The sequence below is a fragment of the Falco biarmicus genome, chromosome 12, assembly GCF_023638135.1.
Source record: "Falco biarmicus isolate bFalBia1 chromosome 12, bFalBia1.pri, whole genome shotgun sequence".
NCBI classification, from domain to species: domain Eukaryota; kingdom Metazoa; phylum Chordata; class Aves; order Falconiformes; family Falconidae; genus Falco; species Falco biarmicus.
This window is the reverse complement of record NC_079299.1, coordinates 2,765,291-2,792,588: the sequence shown is the minus strand read 5'-3', so window position 1 is coordinate 2,792,588 and position 27,298 is coordinate 2,765,291. Positions and strand designations below refer to the sequence as shown.

Sequence of the window (27,298 nt, the reverse complement as noted above, 5' to 3'; positions counted from 1 at the left end):
CGCAACAGGCAACTGCTCTTCTGTCCATCTTTTTCATGCTTTTGAAGACCATGGAACCCCGATTACCCAGCTGGACTATCTCCAATTTGCTGCTGGACATAGCCATGACACTTCAGCTGACCTACATAGTGTGTGAATTACCCTTAATCAAACCACTGTAGAGTTACCATTATTTAATCCTTTTTGTTGAGAGCTACACTAAGTCAAATAGCACCCGCAGAAGACTCAAAGCTTTAACAAGTCACCCAGGCTCAGCTGTTACGTAGGAGCTTTTTTCATTATCAAAACACCATATAGCACACTGTATAGAACAAGAACTATAGCTATAATACAAATAGGCTTTAGTCTAGCTAATAGGAGAAAACCCCTGCCTGCGCACCACGAGTTTCGTGCTATCACTTATAAGTTATCATAGTTTCTGGCTGAACTGTCCACGCAGCCACAAACCATCACTGCTGGTGGTATTCAAAGTACTGTTCACGTACTCTGACAGGTAATGCAGACTTTACTCACTAACTGCTTTGCAAATGCAGGTGAAAAAAAAAAAAAATCAAGAAAAATAAGGGGGAACGGAAGAAGACTTCCAAAGTACATGAAAAATTACAGGTTCTTTTAAACATCCTAAAATAAAATCCGAAACTCGAGTTCATACAACATGGGCCTATGGAAAATAAATAATGGGTCTACAAACACCTTTGGAGTCACAGTGCATCCAGAGCTGTGACACAGGTAGAATGCGCTGTTTCTAGCTGGGATTTTTGTTTTGTGGGTTTGGGGGTTTTTTGTTTGTTTTGGTTTGTGTCGCTTTTGTTTGTGTCGGTTTTTCGTTTGGTTGGGTTTTTTAAGCCAGCCATCTTTATTGAGGGAAATTTTTCAAGTTCTACTGAAACCATCCCAGGCTGGACCTCATGACAATGGCAGATGCTACCACAGAATGCAAGGGCAGTAATGCACACCCCCTTTGCCGGATTTCAATCCTACTTTCTCTGGGAATTATAGGCAGATTAAAAAGAATTGTTCTGTCAAACAACCAGTTTGCTCTAATCCATTTGGATGTTTCTACTTACAAATGTGACAAGACATCACTTTCCAGGGAGGCAGGAAGAAGGGAAGCTAATGGAGCATACAAATGTCGTATGTGGTCAGCACAGGAAAAGGTTAAAAATTTACCCTGTAAAGATAATGTAACATCAACCCTTCTCACACCAGTATTGTCAAGCTGGATAAGAGGGAAAAGAATGGGACACATCTTGTTTTATAGAATAACCTAAACATAACAGAATATGATAGGAAACTGCAGATTCAGAAAAGCATTGGCTTCTCAGTTACATCTTTGCATGGTACCTAGCATAACAGCACCCATGACCAGATTAGTAGTTCAACTATTTCTTTGGAAAGAGCAGTCCTGAGGCAGCAATGTCTGCCAGGAGACAAGCAGCTTGCTTGTAAAGTTTTTTACTACTTGTAGGAAATACTGCCCGTACTTCAACAAGAAAAAAAGAAATGGGGGAAAAGCTGTTACCATTTGGTTTGTCCAACTGAAAGAAGAAAAAGTGGATGACTGAAAGACAAGAAGATGTGGGGTGATTTATTTAGTCTGGGAATTCATGATCTAGCTTCAGGCTCTAAAACAGGTAGCATTTCTTATCTCCAGAAACTGGGTGTAAATTTAAGGATCTTATAATGACCTACAGGTCCTCCGATTCTATGGTATGTCCCAGAGCCCAATTTAAACATTCAGAAACGTCTTTATATATTGAAGGAAGATTGAGAAAAACTAATGAAATAATCATTTTTTGGTAAGAATTACTGACTTAAAGGATAACTGATTAGTGGGCAGTTCTTCAAAAGGAAGAGTCAACAGTAAGTGAACAATAGCATACATATGAGCAAAATGGAAATTACATAGCAGGGTACAGAGAAGCCTATCGTACCACTTTACTGAGCATTGGTAAGGTTTACCTTAAACTTGAAGAAAGATGCAGATCAGCTGAGAAGACTGCAGAAAATGGCAATTAAAAAGGTGGTCAATAGCTACAGAACATGGCATATGGGGAGAGGAAGCAGCTGGGGTTTCCTAGTGTATGAAGAAAAGTGGAGACTGAGATAACAGCAATCAAATCACAAAAAGCGTGGGGCTATGACACTGGAAAAAATTGTTGTGCCTGCTGTGAAAACGGAAATTACAGACAAAATGGTTTGTTTAGCATGCAAAAATATTCACTTTATGAATGATTACATGGAGAGGTGGTACAGTGTCCACTGCTGGGTTAAGTCGACACACACCTGTTGAGACTGACAAGTACGTTACCGCTACTTTTGTTGGAGAGGTAAAATAGAGGACCTGTCAAGGTCACCCAACTCAGTTTTTCTATGAGCTTATGAATAAATGAAAGACAGTAACAGAATCATTGGAAGAATTGTCCCTAAAATGCAAGATAAACCCATTATCTCAAATATGTAAATTATTAACATCTGTTGAAATAGGAACATGTAAATCTGGCAGTTCTTAAAAGGCTGGGACGAGGGGGAAGGAGTCTATAGAAGCGTACGTGTGAAAAAGAGGAATCTGCAACAGCAATGCATGTAATGGATATCTTCAAAGAACTACTTACAGCGAGATACTGATTATAGTTATGCTCTAATTACATACTCTTGAGATAATTTCTAGTGTTTATGCTGAAACTCTAACTAGTTCAAAATTTCAGTGACTTCTTAGCCTTTACGTGCGACCTACTTATGAACACGTTCTGATACATTCTGGTTTACACTGCAGTGCGTAATTGGAGGTTGACAATAAGAGTAAGTTTCTTCTTCCTCTCCATCTGCCTAATGATGTTTTCCAAAGGATGAACGGCATTTTAGTCAAGGAACACTTGTAAGGTTATCCTTGAGTATGGTAAACAGTTTAACAAGTTTTTAAACAACACCCAAGTCTCAGAAAACAGTTATTAAACCTAACTCTACCGTGTTACAAGAAAAACTGTAAGCAAACACCTTTACAGCTGCTTCATGGTGGTTGTTGGTTTTTTATTTTACTTAGTTTGGACTTTTTTTTTTTTTTTCCTAGTTCTTTTACTGCAGAGTTGGCAGTACTGTTTAAGAGCACAACTGACAAACATTTCCCCTAGGTATGAGTTAATGAGCCTCTCCAATCATATTAATTATCTCAGCAATTCACTTTTTCATAAGTCTGTGTATAAGAAACTAAAACGTATTTCTAAACCTTGTCTGAATTCTGATCAGTTAAATATGAAGATTGTAACTGCAGCTACTACAACTGTTCTGATCTCCATGCTTACCTTACGTGGGCTCTTTAGGTGGTTTTTGTGCAGGTGACACACATTTGCTTATTAAGAAAAGTGAAAAATCAGAGTAAGATATTTCAAAGACACTTTACATCTAGTGTGCTAAAGCGTAGTATAATAGCCGTGCTGAGGACCTTGCCCACAGCGCCCAGCCCACGGCCAAGCCCAGGGGCACATGTGAAGCAGCTGTGAAGCTGCTGTCCTTTGCAGGAACTCCGAATAACCATGAGCACTGGAAGGGAGCTCAGCTCACGTGACAGGACACACCAGCTGGTGCCAGGTTGTGTCCTCTGCTGGACATCTGCAAAAAAGACAGACTGCTGGAGAACGTGTCTTCCCTTTCCTCTGCTGCATGCCTAGCAGGATAGATGGACCAATGGAGAAGGTATGAAATCAATCTTTACTTTACACTGGGAAATAGGATCTCAGGAGTTCCTTCTCATCAAAGATCTGCTTTTTAGGTAAAGAAGTGCTCAGAGCAGGTCCTACAGGCAGCAGGATGGGGTTCTATGGTGACAAACTTTTATAAGAACGATAGGTCAAAAGTTCCTTCAGCCAAAGGAAATTACAGGGAACGTTTCTTCCCCCTTCCTTCTATTTCGTAAAAACTAAGATCAGCAAAATTACTAGTGATTAGGGCCTTACTAAGTACAGTTTTAAAATCTGCTCTCAATTCTTACATCTCCCCCTCCGCAGTCCCAGACGGGCAATGGCAAAGTCAAGTAGTTTAGAGTGGATGCTCTCTGTGACAGTGTGGACGAGAGCAAAGAATGAAAAATAAAACGAGTACTTGCTGATCCAGCTAATACAAAAGTCAAGGAAATTAGCAAAGCTCCTTGAGAAATGTCACAGCTTTCTATTATCTGAGGCAACCACTCTGCATTGGATTTGAAGATAGGAGTAAAAGGTTGCAAGACACCAAACTTCACTAAAAAGAAAAATAAATCCCAGGTTCTTTAAGCTACTTATTCATTAACAGGAGAATCTCTTCCTTTATACTTGATAGGTTAGAAGGTATTTTGTCAGCAGCAACAGCAAAACCTTTTTCTTTTCCTTTTCCACACCCCCCCCCACCCACACCCCCCCCAATATATAGGGTATATTCATTCACTTATACAAAAAGTCTGAAGGTAAGCAAGTGAAAAGCAATCATATTCACATGATTTCCAGTACATTTGATATTTGGTTTTGGCTGAGGAAAATAAATGAAAAATCTTCCTAGAAAAGTGGATTTTTTTTATTCATGGAAAAAAGCATAATAGATGAACATACATAAGTCATGAAGAAATCTAAATATAACAAATTGATACTTCCCGTTCCAATCTGGAGAAAATAGAAACATACAGTTCATTAGGTATATTAATTGTTAGGTAGTCGTTTTACCTGGTTAAATCTGATGGTCTAAGATTATACTCAGCCAATATAATCATTAAGCAAAATAACAGCATTGCCACTGTTACTGGTCTTTCTCCTACTATAAAGTATTATTGTGTGTATTAAAATCACAGAGAATCTTTGATGTGTGGTTCATATTTCAGCTAGAAATTCAGTTTTTCAATCCAGGTGCCTACATATTTATTAACTCTTCCTGGTAATAGTTCAATGTTTTAATGCAAATAGGTGCTATGGTCAGTGTTCAAGAGTGACAAGGTAAATAAGGTTCACCTGTCTTGATCATAGGTAGGTTCATCAGCTGCATTAATATTTATTTTACATATATAATTGACTCTTTATACATCTACTTAAAAATAGTATGCAGTTCTGATTGCCAGATGTGCATTGCTTCCTAAAATTAGCCTACCTTCTTGCTGATGTCCATCGACAGTTATAAGAATTAAATAAACTATACCCTAAATTCTCTTAATGGCACTTGTGAGCTACAGTATTTGTGAAGTAATGAAAGTGCAGAATGTATCTTCAAATGTAAACATTTGCTATGCATTTATTTCTTTTCTTTATAGTAGTGTTGACTTTGGATGTAAGAATAAACTTTGCTTTCAGTGGAGTCCCACAGGCATGCTTACCACAGAAATTACTGCCTCGTATGAATCACTGAAACACCACTTAAGAAGGAAGCCTGAAATGAAGACAGATTGTAGTATAAATAATATAACTGCTGGATATTCAATCACAGCTGAGGATATTGAGAAGTTGTGTGTTTTGTTTGGGGTTGGGTTTTTGTTTTGCTTGTTTGGTCATTTTTAACCTCAAGAAATATAAATAAGCAACTGACATACTATAATCAGAAAATCAAACTCTCTACAATGAGAATTTGAAGCCACACAGCACAGGAATCAAATAATAATTTTTCATAATCCTAGGACAAAATGATCAACTGAATTTGGTCTGACTTTCAGCATGGATTTGACTGAAATCTTCAATTTAAACCTGCACCTAAGATTTGCATGATCTGAAATCTGATTTGTGGGTAGTAAGAAAGTCATAAAACAATAACTTTTTGAGAGTGAAGTTTCAGAAAGAAATTATAAACATGAGTGATGAAAAAGGAGTCAGAAGGGAGGAAGTGGAGAAAACTTCACAAAATCCAGAAAAGGAGGTGGTTTGGGTTTCCAACACTCCGTTTCAGAGTGTACATAAAATTCAGATCGGCTACTGATAATAATTGGATAATTCTTTGATGGACTGAATTACAGACTTAGTACACTTCCCTGCCCCCCTCCAAAATCCTGGCATGAACTACAAGAAAGAAACCACAGAACAGATTTGTCCTTCAACTAGTGGATATTGATTATTTGCTGAAGTCAACATATATACTCAAGATCAGATGCAGCAGAAACACAAGGACAATTTTACTAGTTAAATGCATTTTATGCGATAACAGATTTCAGTAGCAGTAGGAAGAGATTATGGATTCTTTATTTCTACCCTTGTCAGTGAGATAATTTGTTGAGTAAACTACTACAGAACATGAATCATACTGACAGAATACGGCATGTCACTTATATCCATTTCTGCTGATACATGTTGTTAGCCATTCATTAGCATATCATTTAATAATGCTGAGATCTGCTGACATGATTGGAAGGTCTGTGCTGTTTCCCTGGGCCAACTATTCCCTATGTTGGAGACTACTTTCAGTAATTCTTTTTTGCTTTATTTTTATTCCTGAAACTTGCCACTTCAGCTCTTTGGTGTAAGCAAGCACAGAGGGAGATTACAGTTTGTTTTTGAAGCACACAGCACACTTACTTGGAAGATTAAGTACCTGATTACCCAATAAATGTTACTGTAAGATTTTTTTACTCTGCAAACCATTGCATTCTGGTACCTGACAGCAATGACTTGTTTTATTTCCTCTATTTGTCAGATGAAGCACAGCTCTAATTGTGGCAACATAATATATACCCATTATTGTCTCAGATATAACATGGAAAAAACATACTGAATATTTAAAAAAAAAAAAAGTGGCTTACCTGATCGTCCATCCCGTTGAAAATCCACGTGGTACCATTCACCGTCATTCACTTTCTTCTGCAAGGCTTTTATTTTTATAGTACCTGATCCCATGTCTAACAGCAGGTAGAGGTGGCCATCAAGCATCTCAATGGCAAAAAAGTCAACCTTCACCATTTGTGGGTGTTTGGCATCTTTTTGGTGCCTTGGTTTTCCATGACTGAAAAGAATCAGACCATTTGGCTCAGTTGTACGAAAGTCAAATGATATTGAGCCTGTTTTCTTGGCATTCCACTTTGGCAAAGAGATGAAAGACTCTGGTGTTTCAAATGTGATTGGATCTAAGGTTGCAACATTCTCACATTTAAATGCTACAACCCCATGAATCTTCATTTTAGGATCTCCTTGCTTGGCAAGTCGAGATAACTCCAACCTGACATCATTATTTTTATATACAACCTGCAAGCAAAGCAGAGAGGTTACTAAGAGGAACTTGACCATTTTAACCAAACAGATATAATCCTGAATAGGCATATTATTTAAAGGAAAATAATGATGGCATATGAATATGATAATTTACATACACACAAAATTAAATAGCTATTTTCATTGACTAACTATTTAATAATAGTTTTCATTAAACCAAACAAAGTTGCTCTAAAAATATCCCTAGAATTAATTCAAACAATCTGAAAAATCTGCACATAGTTTATACTATCAGTTGCAAATTAGCTTGCATGGTCTTGATTGCTTAAAACCCCTCTTTGTACAGCCATTCTGCTACCTAGAAAGGTATTAGATTTCTTCTTCCTCTAAACCCCTTGTCACTGTCTTAACTCTTCTTTTCACGTACAGAAAATGTACCAAGGTCAGATCCTTCATGATTTCACATCTTTTCAGTTTGTCCTTGGAGCTGAAGAACAACAGCATCCATGGTACTCATAAAGCTATAAAATAGGGAAAGTAGTATAATACAGATCAAAACAGGACAATCTTTGAGCCAGTCCAACGGGACAAAAAATAAAACTGCTTACATATTTTCCCCTGACTGAAGACTTTTCTCATAAAAATGAAAAACAATACTAGCTTAAAGAATATTTCCACAGAAAATATTCTTGTTTCAAATCACATATTTAATCTGTCCAGAGAAGCCTGTTGTAATATAACCATTTCCCAGGGTTCTAGTCTTTATTAGTATATCCTGAAATTGCTGCTATTTCTGTGCTGTCTAGGATACAAGGACTGCTTAAAAGAAGCTCTCCAGCAGCAAAGGTGTGCAACAAGGGTTTTGTCAATATTTTTAGTTATTCAGTAAATGAAACACTCAAGTTAAAATACCACTGAAGGGCTAAATATGAAAGCATGGTGACAGAAGCTAAAACCTTCTTCTCTGTTCCTAAGCTTAAGCCTCCATCAGAAAGCAATCCAGAGCAAAAGCAACAGCTCAGCAGATTAAAGCACTTTGTGCTGAGACTTCTTCATCTACAGATTCTATACCATTCAGGTGCAGATCATGTCTGACCCCTGATCCAGCGTTCCGAGTATACAATATAGTCTGAAGATGTTCTGGGGACCAGTCACTGGTTTAGACTTCACATCTCCATTAGAGGTTAGAAAGTGCTTAGTGCATAGCTTAGGGTAAAGCTCCCAGATTAATTTCCTCCGAAGCAGAGTTTGAACACAGACAAAACCCACTCTGCAGACTGAACTGACACACCGTAAGTAGAAGAGATGGGGGATGCACTGCGGAGCTGTGCTACTGTTAGAAATCAAAACACTGGCGTACGCACAACCTAAGATGGCATACCCCGCCAGTGATAGCTGCTATTAATAAACAGTGTTTAAAGATAACAGAACATTAAAGAGGTGATTGATAGATTGACTTTTTTTTACTGTAAGAACTGTGTTCCTTCTAATTATATCATTATCCACCTAGCACATTTCATCATAAGCTACGGCAGAATTATTCTACTTGTCCTGGTTTTGGCTGGGATAAGAGTTAATTTTCTTCCTGGTAGCTGGTACAGCACCTTGGATTTGCATTTAGTGTGAGAATAACAGTGATGACGTGCTGATGGTTTAGTTGTTGCTAAGTAGCACTTACCCTAAGTCAAGAACTTTCCAGTTCCCCGTGCTCTGCCCAGGGGCCGGTGCACAAGAAGCCGGCAGGGAGCAGAGCCAGGACAGCTGACCCGAGCTATCCATAGGGATGTTCCATACCATAGAGCGTCACGCTCAGTATGTAAACTGGGGGCAGTTGGTGGGAGGGGTCGATCGCTGCTCGGGGACGGGCTGGGCATCAGTCGGCGGGCGGTGAGCAACTGTGTTGTGCATCACTTGTTTCTCCTGGGTTTTATTCCTCTCTTCTTCCTTTTCATTACAATTACTATTAGATTTTTATTTCAGTTATTAAACTGTTCTTATCTCAAAAAAGGTAAACCCCATGAGCTGATTCTCCTCCCCATCCTACCAGGGGGGATGGGGGGACTGAGAGAGCAGCTGTGTAGTGCTTGTTGTAGCGCTGTGGCTAAACCCCAGTAGGCAACATCAAAAATGTATCCTAAAAGCTAATAAATAAGCCTATTTCTCTATTTTATTTCAGGGTTCAGTACAAATACTGCTGTTTCTACTGAAGCTGTATCTCCAAAGACAACAAATGAACTTCAGTGTGGATTCCTGACAGCAGGAATGATACTCCACAGAGAGGCAAAGGACATGTGTTTTTTGTTTTTATGATGTCTTTATGTGACATCATAATGTCACATAAGAAAAATCACATAAGAAAAATGATGTCTTTAAGTGAAGACATCAGAAGTGACTAGAATTGCACTAATGTGTAAACTTAGAGAATAACAGTCCATGTTTGCATTTATCCAATACCTCTGTAACACCTCAGAGACCACAGAATTCAGAAAAGTACTGGAGAATAAGCACACGCAAGTCATCTCCCATTGGATAAAAAATAACTCCTCATTTGAAGGTGTTATAGGGGCAGCCTTTCTAGAATAGACTGAAAACCATTAAACAGAGATTAGAGGATACGGTAAAAAGAAGGAACAAATGGGTTTTCATTAGAATTAAATCATGCTGTTGACAGTGAAAGTAATTAAGGCAACAAAGAACATGAGGAGAAAATATTCTTTAATTGCCTACTGAACAAAAGTAGGTACCAGGACAGTACAAATAAATGTACAAAGAGAATTTCTTGTTTATGGACAAATTCAAGTTGTCGGATATAATAAAATTAGTAGTTAATAGCTATGATAGAAGAACTGAGCAGACATAAAAGGAGAACTAAGCATTCCTTGTGGTCTAAAATATCTTTATAGGCTTTGAAGTAATTTGCCAACTCAGAAACAATAGTTTTTATTAAGTATGGTTCAAGGACCTGATGGACAAAGTTAAATCAGGAATACTGCCAATAGTTTTCTCAGAAACTCGTCAACAGCTCTAAGCAGCTTAATATATAACATGAGGGGAAAACTGCCAGAGTGCTTATTAGGAGCAGCAAATATTGGGAATTTTATGCCACTAATATTAAAACATCCTTGGAATCCCTAAATATTGAATGTGACAGTTTCTTACTTCTATATTCTGCAATTAAAGCTCTGTAGTTACTGAGATGTGAATGTTTGCATCTTAGTGCATTCATTGTGTGGAAACACAAAAAGGTTTACACATCTATGTTTTAGAGTGTTTATCTTTTAAGTTTTAGGATGTTTATATTTTAATCTTACAAAATCTAAAATTGGGAACTGAATTATCATAGATAATTAACATTAAACCAGAAACATATGAACTGTAACTGAAAACTGTAACTGAAAAGACCTGTGAACTATTAACTGAATGCAGCTAGCATTTGGAAGCCTGTGTCCTGGTGTTATGCTGAGATTCTTACCCCTCTACCCATCTCCCTGTCCATGAAGGATGTACTCAGCCATCAGTGAGGCACAGTAAAAAGGAGAAAAGCAGTAGTCAGTAAATTTCAGGAAAAGAGAAAGGAATAATTCTGGGACTAATATCTACTTTATAACTCATGGAGGTATATATGCTTCAGAATCAATACCCTCTAGGGTACAAATAAATTCAATTTGTAAATTTACTTATTTATTATTTTCCAAAGAGTCTGCTTTTGTAATTATATTTTCCTTCTGGGTACATAAGAACAAACATGCTTTTAATAGATGGAAATAGCGGTGGATAATATAAGCCCTAAGACAGCCTACATATTGTTCTTTAACGTCAGCTCAACACATTCTCCCTCAGATAGAGACATGGAGCCACAATTAGTCAAGTGAAGGCAATTTGCAACAGAGAAGTATTTGAGTCACGTTCACCTTTACTCCTACACACCCTACCAGCAGCATCCTCGCTCCGCCCCGTGCTCTCCTAGCGCATCCATCGGGCTAGCCCTGGCTGCTCGCTCGCTCACCTCGGCAACAAAGGTCCCATTTTTCTACGCATGAACCTGCCAGCCCTTGGGGAATTTTATCACGCTATTAAGAGCACCTTGAATTTGTCTTCCATTCACTGTATTCTTTCATCTTATTAAGGAAAGGCCAAGACCCCAGTCTTGAAAATATCCAATTACCTCATTCTTGGAAACTGCAAAAGGTCACCTAAACTCCCAAGAAAAAAGGAGCAGTTAGCAATTCCCCACATAATTTGCAAGAGCTATCCAAAGCAAGGAATAGATTTGTTTTTCAGGAGAAAAAGGGCAGACCTACATATCATTTCACAATCAAGATGTGAGCTCCCTTTACTACCATCCAGGCCAACCACATGCTGAGTAACTTAAAATATCACAGTGCTGAGTTTTAACAAGTAAGTCCAGCTAAGAGACAGCAAATATTAACTTAAGCTCAACACTCTTTTTAACATGGTCTGCAGTCATCTTGGAGCACAAGCAAAATTAACTCATGCTTCCCAAAGACAGATCATGTACATAATTCATTGCAAGCCAGGGCCAGATGCAATGAACTGTAGAAATGTATTAAGAATTCACTACAGATTTTGCCAGTCATCATGGCAGGTGCATTCAACAACAAAAAAATATAGTAACACAGCCAATGAAAATATATTGATAAATCAGCAAGGTATACATGTATGAATAACTCAGAAAAAGTGAAGGAGAAGACAAGGAATTTACTGTTGATATTAAAAGGTATTTGCTAAATATACAACATTTCAATCAGCACATTAAGAACTCAATATAATAAAACCATTAATATTAACAAATCCCTACCATTTCTTTCTACTGACCCTATCCCACGACATTTAAAACCATGAATGATGTGAAAGAATACACATTTCAATACCATTTCCAATTAAAAGTGCAGCCTTGTCCACATTAATGATTTCTTTTTGTATTATATCAAATATGCATCAAATACAGTGAGCGAAGAAACAGCATTACGCTTAAATATTTCAGAATTCTGACCAACTCTGCTAGCAGCAGCCTTTCAGTCACTGTGATTAGGAGCCTTTAACTTATTATGAAGCATTTCTTTCAAATTACTTTACACTATTAAACCAAAATATGATCCTTAAGGAGCTATTAGCATTGCCTAATTTGGGGCACCTAGGTTTCCTTGAGAATCAGAAAGACCAGGAGTTCAGAGCACCTACAATATGATCTTGCTCTGAACTTGTCTAGTTACTCTACAGGGAGATGAGGAAAAAATACTTCTTGAAATGCAATTTGAGTGAATTAATTCAGCCCCTAAATCTGTCAAAAAAACATTATTTACATGAATCCTTATGTTACCATAAAGCAGTATTTTCATATTTTCATGAAACCTGGATCACTTAGTGTAAACAATGGCTGTTAATTCTGTAAAATGGAGACCAGGATCATTCAAAATGGCTCGGGTAGGTGCTGCTAACCTACAATTTTATGCTGCACAGTGAAGTCAGCGGGAGATAACTTATGGTGTCAGAGACTGTAGCAATGGGACTTACAGCAAGTGAAGCCTGAGGCAATTTTATCAGCCTACTTTAGCAGCCACTAGAATTTCCATGCTCATTGAGAATGACCTGGTGCACACACCATCACTTTACCCAGAAATCCAAATGCAAAAATAACCATTGAGAGTTATCATGGTGAGGTTTTTTTAGTGTTTGCTGAATGGTTTTGAATTAATCCATGAATGTCAGCTTCTCACAGGAGACTTGTCATTTTGCTAATACGCCTCAATTAATTTCCAAGCTCCAAAATGAATATATCAAGGAATGCAATAAACTACAGTTTATTTACACAAAACTTAAGGGTCCCCAGATCAAATGTTTGCAATGGGGTGTATCTCTGAACACCACGTGAAAGCACACAGGATGAATGACAACAGTTATTCAAGCCTGTAGGATTACTCAACTTCATAAACAAGCTTTGTTTTCTGAACAAAGAAAAGAGATTAACAGGTATAATGAAAGCTCCAAGGAAACAATTTATTCATCCTCAATTGAAATGGTTTTAATTTTCCTGGGGTGGATACATGTACGCATGTGGTAGGTAGTGGTGGTAGTGTGGGACATTTAGAAAGGGGTTTGTTTTGAGCACCAAAACAGAAACCAAGTGTCTATAGAATCTTACTGAGTGGGAGGTAAGCCTCAGAGCAACAGGACAGGCTCCAGTGGTATAGATTTATAAACACCTGGAGGAAACAACGGCATTTTGCTGCATTATTTTAGATCCATTAATATGGTCTGAGAAACTGCTCTTCAAGTTGCAGCTCAAGAGACGCTCAACCTAATAAACTGGGGGGAACTACTGTGCCACAAATTCCATGGAATATACGGGAGTTTCACATTCTCCTGCCTCTTCTTCCTGTCCACTCTGAGCATCCAAAACCGTGGAGTGGGAACAGAGCACACTCAGTTCTCCATGCACTCTACTAAAACTGGGCTTGGCTCTTCTATGGTAATAGAAAAGGAAAGAAACCTGCAATAAAGCTACTGATTGTTCAAGTCTAAAGCAGCACTGAACACTGTTTAAGGCACCCAATAGGGGAAAAAAAGGAATATTTAATGATTTGAAACATGTAAAATGGTTTTATTAAGCCTGCCTTCTCTCAAGACAGTGCATTTTAAAAACGTGAAATGGACTTTTTCAAGACTAATATATAGTTCATATAGCATGATTTTATACTTTGTTCCACTGTTTATGGCTTTAGCTACAACTATTTTAAAATTAGACACACTTTCCATAGACGACTTTGTCCTACAAGGTAGAAAGAAAAGAATCATTAGAGTGATTCTTGCCACTAGAAGCCAGGACCCATGTTTAACCTGCATCTGAATGCCTCACAGGGAACTTAACTTCTTCTCACTTCTCCGAAAAACGGATGCACTGCTTCTTCACAGGGTAAAAACTTCCATGAAGGCTGCAGTTTGCACTACCAGCCTTGGCTCTAGTGGAGCTTCATCCAAAGCCAGTCATATTTACATCCACCCCACACCCCCCACCATTCCCTTTATAAGGATGATGGCTGCTACTGTGACAAAAGAGTATGATATTCTGACTTCCTAGTATGCAGCTACAGAGCACGTTGGCCATTCAAATAGAAAATTAAAATGCACCCGATCTGGTCAAAGGCTACACTCAATAAAAGCCAGGCTTCAACAATGCATGCCTCCAGGTAAACATAAAAGTGTAGCACGCTATGCCATGACAGTACACCCAGCTAGTGCTTTAATGCCCCACTGAATGGCTTAATAAGAGACAATACATTTGTGGTGTTTATTGTTTCTGTAACTAAGCAACATGAGCATTTTCTGCACTCATCTGTCTTAATATTTCAGGAACAGAGTATATTGCATATCAGGTATTTTTAAAACTTCCATTCACAGAAAACACATACCTAATGCACACACAAATATATGTTCTATTTAAATTGCTTATTATCATATCTCTGCAAATTCTAGGAATGGAAATGGGTACAAAAAAAGGTTAAAAATTAGCACAATTATATGGAATTCCACTATGAACTCAATAGCACATCTGATGGTCCACTGTAGAGTATCTGAAAACCAGCTGTTTCCTACCCCCAAACAGCAATGTTAAAAGAATGCAAAAGAATGGAACAAAAAAAAAGCTCACAATCTGGTACAGGGAAGATACCTTAATTACTCTGAGGCAATAAAAAATTGGTAATGGTTACATATGGTTATAGAAACTAATCCAGTATTTATAGAATTAGAGTAAAAGTAATAGGTATGTGGTGAATGTTACAGGGCACTGTTCTGAGAAATTTTTTACCTGCTTTTCTATAGATTCCCTGTGCAGTAGTGGGAAAGTCACCTCAGTTTCATGCATCAGTCACCTATTTGCAGAATGAATACAGCGGTGATGGGTGACTTTCTAGACTAACTGGTCTCTTCTGCTAGTTTGAAATGCTGATCTCAGAACTGTTTGTTTCTTTTCTCTCCTGCTTTGACTGCCTGAATAGAGACATCTAAAGAGGATGCCAGAGAACATATTTTTAAAATTAACATTTTTTCCTAACAAAATAGATAATGGGATTGTTGTGTTTTTCACCCTGCTGTGGACACCAGTCTTTTGAAGATCTTTTTTCCCCCCCTTCAATAGAGTATTTTGTTATTCTTTGTGTGTCCTGCTGTCAGCTTCCAGATGCTAAATGTTTCCAACTGTTGTTGCTATGTTTTCTGTTTTTAAGAAACTGGTTCTTTTTTCTTTTTTTTCTTTTTCTTTTTTTTTGGGTGGGTGGGGGTGGGGGGAGGGGTGGGATTTTTCTTTTATTTTGTTTTTAACTTCCCATGGCAAAGACTCATAGAAATTTCTTGGCAACGCCTAAATTGCAGAATTTAGGAACAAGTCGGTTCCACAGAAGCTCAGTTGGCTCCCAAGTAGGAATAAAGCCTTTACATAGATGTAAGTCATGAAATAAACCCAAGAGAAACAAGAATCACCAAAAGGAAAACAAAATGTATTATCTGAAGCAAAAGCAGCTTTGCATTAATACATTTTATAATGTCTAAGGAAGAAAACAAATTATATTTCCCAATGACTGTTTGGGAAAAGAAAGGGCTACAGAAGACTCAATTGTTGTGCTGGATTTCAGCATTTTCCTCCCCTTTCTTTCACAGTGCGGCAAGAGTTACCAACGACTAATTCTGCTGAAGAGTCAGAAATATGCTATTTTCCCTCTTTTCCCACTAACCATTCCCACTCAAGAGCAAGCACAAGAACCGTCCAGGGACTGCAAGAAAGAGGCATTGTAAACCAGAACACAGGGATCACCACTGCAGGGTTCAAGCCTTATTTCTTTAGCGTAACTTTCATTATATGCTAGATTTTCCCAGTCTTTACCCCTTAAAGCTCTAAATTCAAGGTCATAAAATACAGAAACAAGTTATGGGAAAAGGCAAAAATAAACTAAAAAATGAATGTTCTATGAACATCTCAGCTCAAGCGCATCTGAAAACAACGTGACAGATGGACTTAAAACCTGAGCTACCTTTTATTAGGTATGGGGGGGAAATGAAAGTGGTCACAAAAAAAGCAAAATAAGTAACCTCAAATTAAAGAGAAATGCTAAACCAGACCCAGCACAGAATCCAAGTTGGGGGGTGGGGGGGTGGGGGTGGGTATCAGTGATCTGAAGACAAATGAAGAAAAGCTTGATAAAAACCTGCAATCAATTACCAATATACAAAACCCTGAATGTGCAAATATTTGAATTAATATTTTTTTCCATATTAAAAAAGTTTGAAAACATATGCAAAATCAACCACAGTCTCCAATTAAATGCAGCACATGAATTCTGCATATCCTTTGCTGAAATTAGAGATTTATTCTACCTCTCACTAACTCTCCTTCCTTCTGCCTCTCCCATCGGTGTATTACTAGCTGCCAACTTATAGAGCTTCACCTTATCACTTGTTCGGAATTGTAGATGCCCAGCTCGGTTTTTCTCCCCTTTCTCTCTCACTTGTGTAGGTAACTCTTGCATCTAGCTGAGTAGCTAGCTCTTGGCTGTGCGAGTTTCTGGCTGCTTTCTGGTTTGGACTCCTCTGCTTGGTTTCCTGATTCCTGGTTTGAAAGAACCCTCTGTCCCACCCAGAGGAAAATAGCCCTCTAATCCTAGGCTGAAATGCTGCGGCTATTTAGGAACTTACCGAAAGCCTCCATCTAGATAGCATCCTTCCCTTCCATCTCTGTTCACTGGCTACCTGTTCAGTGAAGGTGGCTACTTGCTGACCAGCTGCAGAAACTGTACTTCTCCCATGCTGGGAGCTAGCACAGTACCATGCCGGGTCAGCAGATCTCCAATTTCGGGTTTTGATACTGATATAGCGAAAGTTCATGCAGTTGTTGGCTAAATTCCACCCTACTATGATAGGTAAATACTTTAAAAAGATAAAAAAAAAAATAATCCAATTCCCATCCAGGAGCTACACTGCTCACTTTTCTTTCACTTGTGGAGTGACTGACACATTCTTGGGAAGACATCCAGGGAAATTCTTCCCTACCTTCACCTGCTATTTCTTATAAGTCCTTATAACCCTTGTAACATATCCTTTCTGCTTTCCCATACTGCAACTTCGGTAACTTTTCATTATTTTGAAATAATCTTTGCCTTCTCAGATGCCCGAGATACGACAATTGCAAACTAAGTTTTCTGTAGTACTTTTGGATGCAAAGTTGTTGCTGTAATTTCAATACAAGGAACATGATACCAAGCTGCCACATGTTTTTCCCAGGCAGCTTTTGCTTCACCATTTTTCAACGATACAGAGGTACACCTCGAGGCTGCTCGGCAACATGTTCCTCCGGACTTCATTGCGGGTCACCTTCCTTTTCTGAATGACCTGTTTCCTGAAATGACAGACTAAACACAGAGAGAAGGGAGAGGAAAAGTGAGGCTCTTCCACCTCGAACACTACTCTGTATGATGCACAACACGTATGGCTAAAGCAATTTATAAATTGTCAAAAAGAGGGTGAATTTAAGTCATGGGATATTTCTAAGGCATCTCTTTTATATTTAAGTTTTCTTTAACCACAGCCTACCTACTGGCCATCTTTATGTTAAGGTTAAAGCTGTCCTCCAAAATAAGCCTGCTGAACTACTCCAAATCAATTATCGTCACCATAAAGACAAGGAATGGGGATGGATTATTTGGTTTTCAAGATGTGACATCTCATGGTAGTGAGAGAACAAAGCAGGGCGTGCGTACTATAGTACGGTGTTTAAAGGGTCTGATTCCATCCAGGACCTCCAAGCCTGAGACTTTGATGTCAGCTTAGTGCAAAAGGAATGTCAGATAATAAAATCCCCTTTTGGTTCTATACTGAGAAACAGGTCCTCAGCCTCAAGCAAAATCAATTATTTTGACAGATAATCAGTAAAAACATATAATACTACAACAAATTTTGTCTAATAATGTTGAAGAGCAGCAGCTTGCCATATAAAATGAACTATCAATGAGTACCTTTACACAGGTTATTACTGGTTATTTAAATGTGTACTGTTCTGCAAGTAATATGTATTTGCTAAAATATTTTTGCTTACATAAGTGTGTCTGCCGCAATAAAGACACCACAGAATGTTTATTTGGAAAATAGTTATGAAGAGCACGAATTCTTAGTAAAGGTTAGACAGTGCAATTATGCATTTCTCACTTCCCCGTGTCATTGCATACATCAATGGAATGTCTCAACAATGTTCTGACATTTGTTTTCACCTTTAATTTTTTTTTTTTTCCATTTCAAATAAACACTTCAACTTGAAGCTACCTTTTATATCAAGCATTATTTTGAAATATTGCTTCAGAAATGTGGGGGGAAATAGGTTTTTCCTTGGGCAAAACTGTCAGGCAAAAATTATTTTCTGACTTTTTTTGCTAAAATACTTTATTGAGACTACATATAAGATATGCACTGAATTATGCATAAATCAAAAAATCATAAAGGGTATACATGAAACAAAAAGAATCTAGGCAGCCACATCTATCCTACTAACTATTGCTTGCGTTCATTTCTGTATAACTCCATTTGAAAAATCGATAGAAGGCTTTGCAAAGAGTTATAGCATACATTTTCTTTTGAAAAGTTTGCCAAAACTATTTTCAAGATTCTGCTCTCTGTATCAGGGCCTTAGTCCCACTGAAGCCACTAGTAACTATTAAAGGCTGTGAGAAATCCTACTGTATAAAGACTGATTCAGAATTAAGTATCAAGATGTTGATGATGTCTAATTAAAACTTTAATTAATTAGACGTTAACAGATAAAGTAAAACTCACTGTGGTATGAGCCTCTGTAGCCCACAGAGAAGAAAAACATTTGCCTTTCTGCAGGGAATTAATTCAGAATAGTCTTATCCTAACTAAAAACTATATTTGAAAACAATATTTAGCAGAAAAAATACTGTGAAAAAAATATTTATAGAAGTCTTTACGTATACCAATAAATAATACCAGGGCATGAGGCTAAATCCCACTGTGTGTACCCACGCGGTGTCAGCAGAAGACGAGGGAGCACAGCCCCCTCTGGCTGGACCAGTATCAGACCAAGGCACAATCCAGCCTCTGGAGCCACTGGGCTTTCAAACAGGTGGCTCGTGAAGATGAAAGATACCAAGAGGCTCACAGGAGGCACACTGCTTCCAGAAATTGTACGTGGGTAATTTGCTCTTGCAAAACCTGACCTGCTCATGCTATTTCTATTTACATCCACCTCCTTTCTCTAAAGGGTTCTTTCTGTGTTACCAGGTAGGTGTCCAGCACTGATAAATGAGGGAAGCGGCTGCATTACGAACTATGAAACACCTAACCCCCAACAACTCCTGAACGTTTCGGCTTAAAAAGGAAACATTTCAAAGCACAAACTCTTGGGGTTTTGTGCCACTTTTTTTTCAGAATGTTTCAGGGCTGTTACCTGTATATACAAGTGACAAATTTAGTCGTCAAGAAAAAAAAAAAAAATGGGGAGACTGTTCAAAGAGGATATATTCACAATGCAGAAATGTCTGTGCAAGACCCTGACCCAATGCTCAAGAATCCTTTAGAAAATACATCCCTCTGGCTAGAATCCAGCCAAATTTTTATAAAAAAAGCTAACGGCTGAAAAGATGCTTACAACAATACTATGTATTTTTTTTAATTCTCAGGAAAAAAAAATAAAAGTAATTCTGGATTAATCAGCTTAAAACTGTTTCCATATTGAACTATAAGAAAACTGTTTGAAAAGCTGTTCCCTTTCTTTACAGTGAGTTGTTTAATTTGATTCAAACAGTGCAAGAATATTTCAAAATAAACCAGTACAAATTAAGATGACGAGGGTTCTAAATTGAAAATCTTAAAATGTCTTTTGCTCCTGAAGTTCCTTTTGACACAAACAACGTATCTGACCTCAGAAAAAGTAAAAATTATAACCAGTTACCTACTGAAGGATATTTTTCACATTCCTCCAGCTCCCAGCACGGTTCCCTAGCCAGGTATGGCAACATGTTCTCAAAAGACACACTTGGAAACAAATTCTTAGCCACCCTGGATATTAATAATCACCGATTCAACAGATACAGCAAAAATCACACCACGAGACCACTGTAAGTCAAGTTATTTCTAGGTCTGTCTCACAGGAATGATGAACTTGACAACTTTTCTGCTTCCTAACAACTTCCTTTAAGCTTATAAGAAAAGGGAGGATGGCATGCTGGTTAACGTGATCTAAGCTTGGGATAGCTGTTCTTTACCATCACTTAGCTAAAGTTTGCCATTTACTTCATAGCTAAATAAAAGATTACAAACCACTTTTTTTTTCAACTGTATAACTGGCATCACGAACTACACTATAGGTTACTACCACTAAACTGGGACTAATTTACAAAACTTTTTAATGTACTAAGTATTCTTCTTTTATTTTCATCATGGAAAAGAGACCAAAAATGTGCTCCTTCTCATCTCTGCCATAGGTTTTTAGCTGAAGCAATACTGATCAGACGTTTTCTTGCCAGTTTTAGTATATTAGCAGTTGAATTCTTCAAATTATTAAGAACGGAACCCCTAAGCACAGATACAACAGAAGTATTTCTACAAACCTTTAAGGTGCCAGATGTGCCAATCATTTTGTTTGCATCTTCACAGGTGAGCCAAAATACTTGGGCTTTTACCCATGCAAGTAACCTCACTGAATTTTCTTTCCTGTATAGCTCTTTGCACTCTTCATAGGCATAGTCTTACTATTTGAAAATTTGAAGATACTTGAGCTGTACATGTAGCCAAAAAAAAAAAACAAATTTGTACAGGCCACAATTCTTGCAACCAATAAAGAGAGATCTCAGCTGATATCAACGTCAGCATTTCTGTTAAACTGGATACATATCTAGAGCTGCAAATACCTGAAAAACTGACTATGGAATTTTGGATGAAAGAGTTTGCCCATTTCAGCATCGCAGAACACTAGGGTGTCTGTATAACTGACTTAGCAATTTTTTGTTTTCTTTTAACATCCACTTTGATAATTTCCCAGTGTGTTAAATGTATACTGAACAATTTTTATGAAAAACTGGGGAAAATACCAATCTAACATGCACCTAAACATATCGAAACAATTGTGAAAAAGTCAAAGAATAGTTGCATTTTTAGTTTGAGAATTAGGTGACACCAGGATTGGCTCAATAAGGACATACAGATTTTTATACTTCTGGAATTCATCTTCGATAAAATGTTTTAAAGCATATATTTAATCATTACCACCTGAAAAGTAAAGAAGTAATTCTTCTCTTATTATTCCTTTCAAGTTGTCTAGTCAAAACTTAGAAAACATACACTATCTAGATGGTAAAGCAGCATCTCAGTCCTTAGTAGCTCTTGGGCTTATGATATTGCCTGGAATAAGTCTTGGAAAGAGAAAAGTTGTTTATTTTGGTTTGGTTGATTGGGGTTTTTTTCCTTACACAACTGTATTAAAGATATAGCATTAACACTGTATTTTAAATAACTGGATGTTACAATTCTTGTCTTAAAAGCTGTCTAAATTAAGAAAAAGTTGTAGAATGCCATTTCCTAATTAAATATTCTGTTTCAATGTTATGTCCTTAAAATCTAATATTAGAACGTACTCCTTTCTTAAAGAAATAAGTGCTGCTCAATGTTCTTTGTGGTTTTTTTGGGGGGGAGGGAACAAATACCCCTCAAATTCTCAGTTTTCATTCCTCCTTTTTCTTTTTTGAACTAACAATTACATGCAGGGGATGTGGGAATTCAACTTTAAAATACAATCCTGCAAGCGACTCAGCATTATGTTCTTCCCAAAACATTAAGCAGAAAAAAAAGTCCATTTACTTTCACTGTTAGAATTCTGAGAAAAGAAAGAAATTACAGCTGCTAGGACAAATTACCTGTAGCAATAATCACAATTATATTTAACCTCTTTTTCTACTGAACAAATGAAACCAGCAGATTTCAGCTGTTTTAAACTGAATCAGCTGCTCTGGATCAGATTAGATCGGGGAAAAAGGTAGGATAGCATGACGACTCTAGTAGTTGAATAGCATGTGCACGCAAACACAGAAGTAATTTTATTCCTGTGAGCCATCTCCCATCTTGGAAGGTTTTTATTTGTTTTTATAATAGTAATCAATATCAGAATAAAGGATTCACTTGAACACATACCTTAACTCTTCAGGGACAAAGTATATGCTGGTTTACAGGTTTTCAAAGATTGTCTAAATAAAGGTAATAAAAGTTTTATCATAATGGTTATGTCAAAAAGATTTCAAGTACTGAAGTGGAAATAGGCTATAACGTCAGGGAAAATCTGACTTCCTACCCCATACACTGACAAGAGCACTGTTCAAACACACAACTTTGGTATAAGCTTAAACACAAAGTTTACAACCAGCATCATTCAGGGCTATTTTGCAGAAATGAAAAGTTTTCTCATCAGCTCAGTGAAGTTGATTGTGTGTCCCTAAAAGCAGAGTCTCAACTGAAAAATCACAGAACAGATCAGCTAACTCCTGGAGTTTTTACAGGAACTAAAGTATCATACTACCAGGTATTTGTAAGCAAAGGTTGTAAGGCTGGAGCTGACATCTAGGTGTTCATAGTGGCCAATTTTACCAAACAGTTTTGGACTCTGACAATGCATTCAATAGTCCAAATACTTACTACAGTCTTGTATTAAGTGATCTTAAAAGTATTAATGTTTCCAGTAAGGAAAAGAGAATCTCGACTAAAGAAACAGAGAATACAGGCAGCAAACACCTAAATGAACGTTGCTCTCAAACAAGGTTTGAAGCCTTATAATGTCCAGAATAATGACATTTTAATAATTTCTGTCCTACAATTCTGAAGCAACAAGTCTCATCAGCATCTTCCTACTGGGTTCTGGGTACTTTTGTTAGTTTATTGGCTTGAATTATTCTCTTGAAGTTCAATCTGCATTTTACCTTTTTTTAACTTGCCTTTTCTCATACAGGGAAAAATATTTAATTTTTTTCTGAATACAGTCATTGACAAAAAAAATAGAGACTTATTTTCTTTTCAAACATTTTCTTGGAACAGTTTTCCTGTATCTTGCATATTTCCATTTTAATCCTGATGTTGCTGAGTTGTGCTGAATATTTAATTTATGCTAACCTGTCACTTTTTCCCCCAATCTATACAGGCATGAATATTTATGAATGCAGCAGTGGCTGACCTGTGCCTTGTATCAGCTGAAAAACATGCACCCTGGGCACATGGGATGAGAAGGGAGGAAGACTGGAACTTGTTTTTCCATCTTTTGAACACAAGAAAGCACCACCCGTAAGAACTGCCTCAATGAAAAGGCACATGCTGTTCCTTATGGTAATTAGTTTAAACATCCCATCCAGAGGCTCAAGAAACTCACAGTCTTTACCAAGCTCTGGCACAGTAAAAAGAAGGGGAGGCAGGAGGGGAGACGGGGGAAGGATGTGGAAATAGGCACACAATGAATGATCAGTGGTGTTTCTCTAGTCCACATCAAGGAACCTAAGCATCTCCATGAGCACTTTTAGTTACTTCCCCTTAGGTATTCTTACAGTGGAAAGGAGCAGCATGTAACAGACAACTCAATAGACATCGCTTCCAGCCTCTACAGCAGGATACCTACATCAGAAATCCGTGACCACCAAGGGCTATTCAGGATGAAATCGGTGTCCTTCCTGCTGGTATTTCAAAGGGTGTATGTTCAGAACATCCTCCGCGCTGGAGAGGAAAGAATTCCTGAAAAACTCCACAGCCCCTATCTGTTGGTTCCAGATTGTACCTCCGCAAAGCATATACAAGTCCTTGAAGAAATCTGTTTAGCATCGGGGAAAGTGCTTTTTCCTGAAGGTCATGGCCTTTAAGGAAGTATGGACCTTCTGTGACCAGTTCATTTGGATCATTTTTTAAGTCACTGTTATATGTAAACACCTGTAACTCTTATAATGCAGGAAGAAACAGATTAGGAATAAAGGATGAAATCCAGGTGACAGTGAGTCACAGAGTCTGTAAACTTCCAAAATTCCTTGCTCAAACACTTCCCTTGCCAGAATACAAACATCCTACATCCTTCACACTCCCCTGTTTCCTCCTCTTCTTGAAAACAGTCTATTTCCCAAAGTGTAATTAATAATTTATATAAACTACTGTTATGGAGTATGGATTTACTAGGTTTGTGATGAACACAAACTCACTATGACCCATTAAGTAGGATGGGTCAGAAAAGTTACAGAACTTCTTCAACAAGCAAAAATTTGTAATTTTTCACATCTCTGATTCACAGAAATGACTTGTAGAAAATCTGCTAAGTCCTCTAGCTCAGCTTTCCAAGAACAGCAGGTTTCCCCCTAGAGTAGCTTTTGCTGCTTTACTCACCCTGCTCCGCAGCCCCTCGGTGAAGGCTGAGGCAGGACTTCCACCACACCTTCGGGAAGGTTCTCCCCTGCATAACCTGTTCTCACTGATAATCATTCTTCCCTAATACTCAGCCAATCTGAATTTTCATTTGAGTAATCCCACAGCATTACTGCCCTGGTGCTTTTCTGCTTTAGCATTTATACTCTTCAAATATTTATAGTTATTGTTAAAGGAAAAAGACCAGACATTTTCCCTCAGCATATCAGGTTCTGTGCCTGAATGCTGTCGGTCTCCCTTGGAGTGCTGTATTTTTTTGCACGTTCCAAATAACTGTCAGAAAAATTAATATTTGTTGTTGCTAAAAAAATAGTCCATAAAAAAAAAAAGACTCCTTTCCTCCTCAAACACTTTACTATGAACATCACCACTGCCTTTTTTAGTATTATTTTTTTTTTTTTTTAATCTGCTGTTGTATTGTCAAAAAAAGGTTTTACAGCACTGAGGTTTTCCAATTAAGGAAAGCAAACAATTACCAGCTAGATATTTTACAGGGGAAAATAACTTCCATATATAATCATTTTCAATACCTGGTTCTAACCGCAAATGATTATTGACCAACACAGTGTATTAATAAAATGTGATGTATAATGAAAATGTATTGGAGATCAGGTATGCTTTGATGATCTTTTTCTTCTGATTTCAAATACTTAACAGATGCCTTAAAAAGGAAAATAATCTCTCTTTCCCTCTCTCTCTTCATTATTGCCTCAACTTCACCGGAGGCCCAAACTCAGAAAAAATTATCCTCCTTCTTTCACACTTAAGAGAACATCGTCTATCTATCATGATACGGTTACTTCACAGCACCAATTAAGCTCCTTTATGATAAGCTACACTTTCTCCTCTCCCAGACTTTCTATAATTTAATTTTGATAGAATCATAGAACAATTCAGGTTGGAAGCAACCTCAGAAGATGATCTGGTCTAACCTTTCATGGGAAAGGGAGCCTAGGTGAGGTCATCTAGCACCCTTCCTAATCACATCTTGAAAACTTCCAGCAAAGCGGACTCCACCACATCCCTGGGGAGGTTCTTCCAGTGATAGATTTTTCTCATTGTAAAAAATTTATTCCTTGTATCAAAATAAAACCTCTCCTGGTACAACTTGCACCCACTGCTTTTTGTCTTCTCCTTCTGTTGTTCCTTCTGAAGAAAGAGCCTCCATCATCTTTGTAGCCACATTTTAAGTCCTGGAATACTGTGATGAGGTCCCCCCTGAACTGTCTCTTCTCCAGGGAGAAAAGACCTTGCATCCTTCAGTTTTTCCTTGTAGATCAAATCCTCCATCTCTTTTGAACATCTTCATGGCCCTCCTTTGGACCATTTCCAGTCTTTCCACATCTTATTTTAAATTCTGTGGACCAGAACTGGGCACAGTACTCTAAGCGCAGCCTGACAAGTGCCGAGTAGAGCAGGACGATCACTCTCTCCACTAGTAACACCCTTGTGGATGCTGCCCAGGATCCAATTTGCCTTTGCTGCTGCAGTGGCAGGCTGCTGACTCATGGTCAGACTGTTATCCATCATAACCCCCATGTCCCTTTCAGCAAGGCTGCTCCCCAGCCACACAGAGCCTAGCCTCTACTGGGCTTTTGGATTATGTCGTCCCAGGTACACGACTTTACACCTGTCTTCGTCAAACTACATAATCTTCTTGCTAGCCCACTCTTCCAGCCTGTCCAGGTCTGCCTGTAAGATAGCTTTCCTTTCTGCATGACCACATCACCACCCAGTCCAGTGTCACCAGCAGACATGGCAAGGACGCTTTCAATCCCATCATCTAGATCAGTTATGAAGATGTTGAACAGCAAGAGGCCCAGCGTTGATCCCTGGTGGACCCACCTGTGGCAGGCTGCCAGCCTGAGTAAAAGCTGTAGATGACCACTTTCTGAGTGTGACCTGGCAGCTAATTTCCCACCCAGCTTGCAGATCCCCCGTCCAATCTGTCTTGTCAGTTCATCTGCTTGAAGGCTGTGGGAAGCAGTGCCAAAGGCTTTGCTGAAGTCCAGGTAAACGACATCCACTGGTTTGTTACTGAAGGTGAACAGGTTAGTCAGTTCCTAGGGTTTGCTTAATTTTATTTCTCATCTGCTTTCAAGCACACTCCTATCCACCTCATTCAGTTAATATTTCTTTATATTAACTTCTGAAGCATTTGGACTCTGTAAAACCTGTTGTGAAGTCTACGTGTTTGTGTGCCTCCCCCATTCACCACTGTTGTGCTTGGTTCCATCTTTCAAGTACTTATACCCACAGCCAGCTGAAGAGACTCACAATTCTTGGCCTGTGATCTAACCTTGAGTTTGACCTTCCCCATCCATTAAAACTGCTTTAAATACTGACCTTTCACATAATGTCCTATCAGAACAACAGAAGCATTCCAAAAGTTTGTCTATTTGTAACCCGAACTCTCCATTTCAAAAACCTGCAGGAAAACCTGCTCTTCATCATTCTAGCAAAGCACACAGATATTCCTTCTGGATTTTAACATTATTTTTTCACTGTATTTCATCAATATTCACTCACTGTAGTTATTTTCTGTTCATGCTGAAACTTACACCTGTAAATTGATTAATAAATTGCATTCCTTACCAACATGAAGGAAGTTTTTGGTCACTAATGATACAGTTCTCCGATTTTCCCCATTTTCATTCACTTCCTTTTGTGGCAGCAAAAATTGTACTCAG

At 38.1% G+C, this 27,298-nt stretch overlaps 1 protein-coding gene across 20 annotated transcripts in view; it reads right to left on the bottom strand.

Annotated features, from left to right (window-relative positions):
• The window catches only part of NRXN1 (neurexin 1), a 730,473-nt gene that overhangs the window by 422,627 nt on the left and 280,548 nt on the right, over positions 1–27,298 (bottom strand). For all 20 annotated transcript variants that reach the window (XM_056356934.1, XM_056356933.1, XM_056356941.1 and 17 more), the window contains one exon: positions 6,743–7,181. In XM_056356934.1, coding sequence (XP_056212909.1) covers positions 6,743–7,181 — 439 coding nt within the window. The remainder of the gene's footprint in view (positions 1–6,742; positions 7,182–27,298) is intronic.